We start from the raw sequence: 2,512 nt of genomic DNA, 5'->3' as shown, positions 1-2,512 counted from the left end.
TAGCATTTCGAGGTTTTTTTTTTTTTTTTTTTGCAAAGTCATGATTCTGATAGAAATCTAGCCTAGAATTTGGAACTTTTCCAAGCCATCCATCACTGAGTGTTGATTAATTTAGTGGAAAAAAATTAATTTGAATAGTATTGTTAGTAGCATTTAATTCTCTTTCAATACAGTTGATGATAAAAGTCTTAAGTTAGTGCTTTGTGATTATTTGATATTAAAGAATTATTAATTTAGGGGGTTATAATGGTATTATGTTTATATTTAAAAAAAGAGCCCTTACCTTTTTTAGATACCTACTAAAGTATTTATGTATAAATGATAAGATGTCTGGAATTTGCTTCAAACAGTACAATAGGGAAGGGAACACAAGTGGGCAGAAATATATATGTGATTATACAGTGGTAATTGTCAGATCTGGATTAGACACATAGGGTTTTGTTTTCCTTTTTTTCTCTGTTATTTGAGGGGCATGTTAAAAATTTTCCATGATAAAAAGTGAAAAACAAAATGATCTTAACAGTGATGCCTGATAGAGCTGTAAGTAGAATATTTTTCCTAATATACTGGTTTATTAGTTTGGTAATGATAACATCTAGGAAACTTCAGTTCATATAAACTAGGGAAAAAAATTTAGACTGTTGGCAGATTTTATTTATTTTATTTTTACCTTCATGTTTTTCTTAATCCCTAGATAAAAGAGTATCTGAGCCTTAATTTTTGTTTTCTTTCTGAAAATCAAGTATTGAAATATAAAGTGAGTGGTTGTTTTATATAGACAAATCATCACCAGCATTGAGAGGGAGGGCCCATAAGGGAGGGAGTCATTGTTATCGTCTGATGTCAGATTTCTATGTAAGACAAGATGCTTTTAAGCAAGATTAAAAAAAACAAAAAGACTGTTTGCCTAGGACAGGTAAGGGATAAAGAAGCTGCCCTGGGTTCCATTTACTTTATATATTTTTCTATCTGATATCTTTCACATGAAGATTTTTTAAATCTGTCCTTTCGAAAATTAAATATTAACAACTATAAGAATAATATTGATAATTTCTAAACATAAGTAATATAAAATTTATCTAGCATAAAAATAAAAAGAAAAATTTGTTTATATTATGGAAAAACAAATATATCTTACATATATTTTTATTATTTCCAGTTACCCTTATATTCCCATTCTCCCAGCTCAGCTACTGGAAGTTCTAAGTTCTCCAACACCTTTCATTATTGGAGTACATTCTATCTTTAAAACTGATATCCATGAACTTGTAAGTATTCATCTTTAAATTGCCAATTAGTGAGGCCAGCAGTTTATCATATTTCTTTTGAGTTTTATAACATTTCAACTAATTATTATTTCCAGATCTGTTGTATTCCCTATAGGAAAGATTGGCTAGAAGAAGAGCATCATTAAAATATCTAAATATATTAAATTTTCCTATAGGAAATATGAGAGATTTATAAAATGAGTTTATTAATATTTTAAAATGCCTTTCTTTTGGTATATTGTTGATCTTTCTGTTTTTCATCCTATCTATGGGAAAGAAGATAAAATAATCTATTAGTATTCTATTTATACTTTTGTTATGAATACTTTGATTCGTATTTTGAAATGAGGCCTGTATTAATGCTGAATGGTTGATAACTAAAAAGCAAAAATCATTTACAAAAGAGTGAAAGGTTTTAGAGGAATAGTTAAGTGTGAGCCCAACCAAATTATTCCATTCTTCATGCCATATGCATAGAAATACCAAAGAAGGAAAGTAATACTCTACATTCAAGCCAATTCTGGAAGAACATAGTTAGTTTTCTGTACTGCACGTTAAGAGGGATTATAACAAAATAACATACTTTAGAGAATGACATCCAAGGATTGTCAAGAGTTTAGAAACTATATCCTGTGAGGCCCTAAGGAAATTTTCTCAGGTAATTACCTAATACTGTTTGATAACTAAAGATAAATATTTAAGTGGCTTTCATAGGAAAGAAGAGTAAGATATGTTTTTTGTAGCTCTAAAAGGCTGAAATACAGTAAGTGGGTATAGTGGATATAGAAGCAAATTTCTGCTCATTTTGAGAGTTTTCAATCATTAGAGCTGCCCAGTGATGATGAGTGGGTTTCCTTATGTAAGGAGTGTACTCTCAAGCACTGTGAGAGTGCAAGGAACAGATTACATGACAGTTTTCAGGGAGTTTAAGAATACTTCTCTCCTGAAAAGTTGAGCTATATGATATCTGCGATCCATAGATCTTTAAGATTTTGTAATTCTACTTTTAGTTTTAAATGCCAGCTCTGTTGGTATTTCATACGTAATTAGAGTTCTAATCAAATCATAGGTGTCATTTAAACTGACAGACTATTCAACATTGTAATTATAAACAGGACCCTCATTCATATATTAATCATTCTCCCTAACCTTATATGTTAATATCCAGTTCCTGTTTAACTTTGATATTGCCTTCTAAAAATATGTGTAAATCAATAAACATATTCAGTAAAAATTAGTTAGTA

The 2,512-nt window shown here is 29.5% G+C and overlaps 1 protein-coding gene across 4 annotated transcripts in view; it reads left to right on the top strand.

Annotated features, from left to right (window-relative positions):
- The window catches only part of SBF2 (SET binding factor 2), a 379,135-nt gene that overhangs the window by 213,488 nt on the left and 163,135 nt on the right, over positions 1 to 2,512 (top strand). For all 4 annotated transcript variants that reach the window (XM_011377248.2, XM_011377246.2, XM_011377247.2 and 1 more), the window contains exon 8: positions 1,160 to 1,268. In XM_011377248.2, coding sequence (XP_011375550.1) covers positions 1,160 to 1,268 — 109 coding nt within the window. The remainder of the gene's footprint in view (positions 1 to 1,159; positions 1,269 to 2,512) is intronic.

Source organism: Pteropus vampyrus, unplaced genomic scaffold (genome assembly GCF_000151845.1).
Source record: "Pteropus vampyrus isolate Shadow unplaced genomic scaffold, Pvam_2.0 Scaffold307, whole genome shotgun sequence".
Classification (NCBI taxonomy): domain Eukaryota; kingdom Metazoa; phylum Chordata; class Mammalia; order Chiroptera; family Pteropodidae; genus Pteropus; species Pteropus vampyrus.
Note: the sequence above shows the minus strand (reverse complement) of the source record. Positions and strands in the feature narration are given on the sequence as shown.